This window comes from Acanthamoeba castellanii (genome assembly GCF_000313135.1).
Source record: "Acanthamoeba castellanii str. Neff unplaced genomic scaffold scf7180000084598, whole genome shotgun sequence".
Lineage (NCBI taxonomy): Eukaryota > Discosea > Longamoebia > Acanthamoebidae > Acanthamoeba > Acanthamoeba castellanii.
In genome coordinates, this window is record NW_004457603.1 from 1 (window position 1) to 1,837 (window position 1,837).

At 57.9% G+C, this 1,837-nt stretch overlaps 2 protein-coding genes across 2 annotated transcripts; both read left to right on the forward strand.

Moving 5' to 3' along the window:
• Positions 1 to 36: 36 nt before the first annotated feature.
• On the forward strand, positions 37 to 538 carry ACA1_337160 (oxidoreductase domain containing protein; the record flags this gene model as incomplete). Its single annotated transcript, XM_004347658.1, has 3 exons — positions 37 to 140; positions 194 to 306; positions 405 to 538. Coding segments are annotated over 3 exons (351 nt in total), but the record flags the coding sequence as incomplete, so codon positions are not given.
• Positions 539 to 643: 105 nt separating this feature from the next.
• On the forward strand, positions 644 to 1,586 carry ACA1_337170 (uncharacterized protein; the record flags this gene model as incomplete). Its single annotated transcript, XM_004347659.1, has 3 exons — positions 644 to 890; positions 971 to 1,499; positions 1,565 to 1,586. The coding sequence occupies 3 exons, from the start codon at positions 644 to 646 to the stop codon at positions 1,584 to 1,586; spliced, it is 798 nt and encodes a 265-aa protein (XP_004347709.1).
• Between the last annotated feature and the right edge of the window lie 251 nt (positions 1,587 to 1,837).

A 1,837-nucleotide genomic window follows, 5' to 3' on the forward strand; every position in this document is an offset into this window, starting at 1 on the left:
CGCGAACTGGCCGACGCCATCTGGCCCCGCGTCAAGGCCCTGGTGCCGGAAGTGGCCATCAAGAGTGGTCAGACCTGGAGCGTGGTCGGGCTCAACCACCGCTGGCGCTTCTGCAGGCATCGTTGTCATCTCACCGTCGTGTGTCGTGCGTGTGGTCTGTCGAATCTGATCTGCTTGTGACTACCCTCTGCAGGTACACTCCTGGCCAACACTGTGAACCGCATGTGGATGCGGCGTACAAGCCGTCGTCCAGTGAGCGGAGTCTCTTCACGTTCATGCTCTACCTCAACGAGGGCTTTGGCGGCGGTAATGGCTGGTCTTCCCAGATAGGGGAGTTGCGAGACAGCTTTGATTGACCTCTCTCGTGCAGGCGCCACGGTGTTCCTCGAAGGAGAGGCATGCAGTCACACCGCTCACAGGCATGGCGCTGGTGTTTGAGCACAACATCGTTCATGAAGGCGAACGGCTCGCTTCCGACGTCAAGTACATCATGCGTACCGAAGTCATGTACCGTCGCCAACCCAAGAAGTGGGGCTGAACCACTGTTGTGCTTTTTTTTTGGGGACTAAAAATAGAAAAAAATAGAAACAAAACAGAAAAGAAAAAGGTGAGAGAAAAGAGACCAAAAAAACCGAAAGATAAGATGGATGAGCCCGGTCGTGTGGGCGGCCCGTTGATCCGGCCCCTCAGCTACTACCTTCAATCCCCTTCTCCGCAAGTGCACTTGCCGCCACCTGCCGAATTTGCATCAAGGGGGCGCTTTCGAGTGCCCAGTTACAACCACAATTCGACGGAGAAGTTGCTGCTGGAGGCCGACCTGCTCTTCAATGAGCTGCAAGCCTCCTCCTCTTCTTCCGACCCCTCGTCTCCGATAAGTTATCACGTGCCTTGTACGTCCCTGCTTTCCCTCCCTCTCTTGTGAATCAAATAATTGAATCACGCTTTAATTCAATCCGTTCAATTTGGGCAGCCGCGACTCGACTCCTGACCAAGACTAGGGACCCGCTGCCCAACGCCGCCGCCGCCGCCTCGGAGCCAGTGGCCACGACCAAGACGAAGGCGAGGAAGCCAGCAGAGGCCACCGTCACCTCCACCGCTGCCGCCCCCACCAAACGGCAACGAGTGGAGCAAAGAGCGGAGGACGAGCGCTACGAACGAGTTGAGGTCTCCGAGCTCGAGCAGGCCTCGGCCGGGCAAATAGCCGAGCTGAGCCGAGACAGCGATAGCGACAGCGACAAGAAGAAGAAGAAGACCAAGGAGCGCAAGAGCAGGGCAGCAGAGAAGAACACGAAAAAGGACGAAAAAGAGAAGGCCAAGGGGAAGCGAGCAAGAAGATCGGCCGATGAAGCGCGCCAAGAGGACGAAGAGGAGGAGGAGGAGCAGCCCAAGAGGCGGCGTAGGATTCGGCAGACGGGAGACAAGAAGGCCGGACAGGCGAGGCCCACCACCTCCTCAGACGGGCGTTGGAAGAGTACTGCCTGCTGCCCTCTCGGTGTTTGGTGTCGTGCTCTCTGCCTAACAGTCGACGTGTTGTGTGTTGTGTGTTATGTGTCTTCTGGTGTAGCGGGGAAATACGTGTGCGCTGAACACTTTCGGGACAAGTGCGCCACGTGTAAGGAACGCACACCCGTATACCTCAAGTACGGCATCACGTTCGCCGTGAACAATGGCAGAATCTTTGTGTGTCTCCACCCGCGTCGCGATTTCCCGAACGAGCCGTGCGGCGTCAGGTTCACGACGCAGCACGAGCTCGTCGAGCACCGACTCGCTCACGAGGCCTCAGAGCGACCGGGCGGTATGGTGCGCCAGGAAGTGCTCGACAGGCGACTCGAGGTGT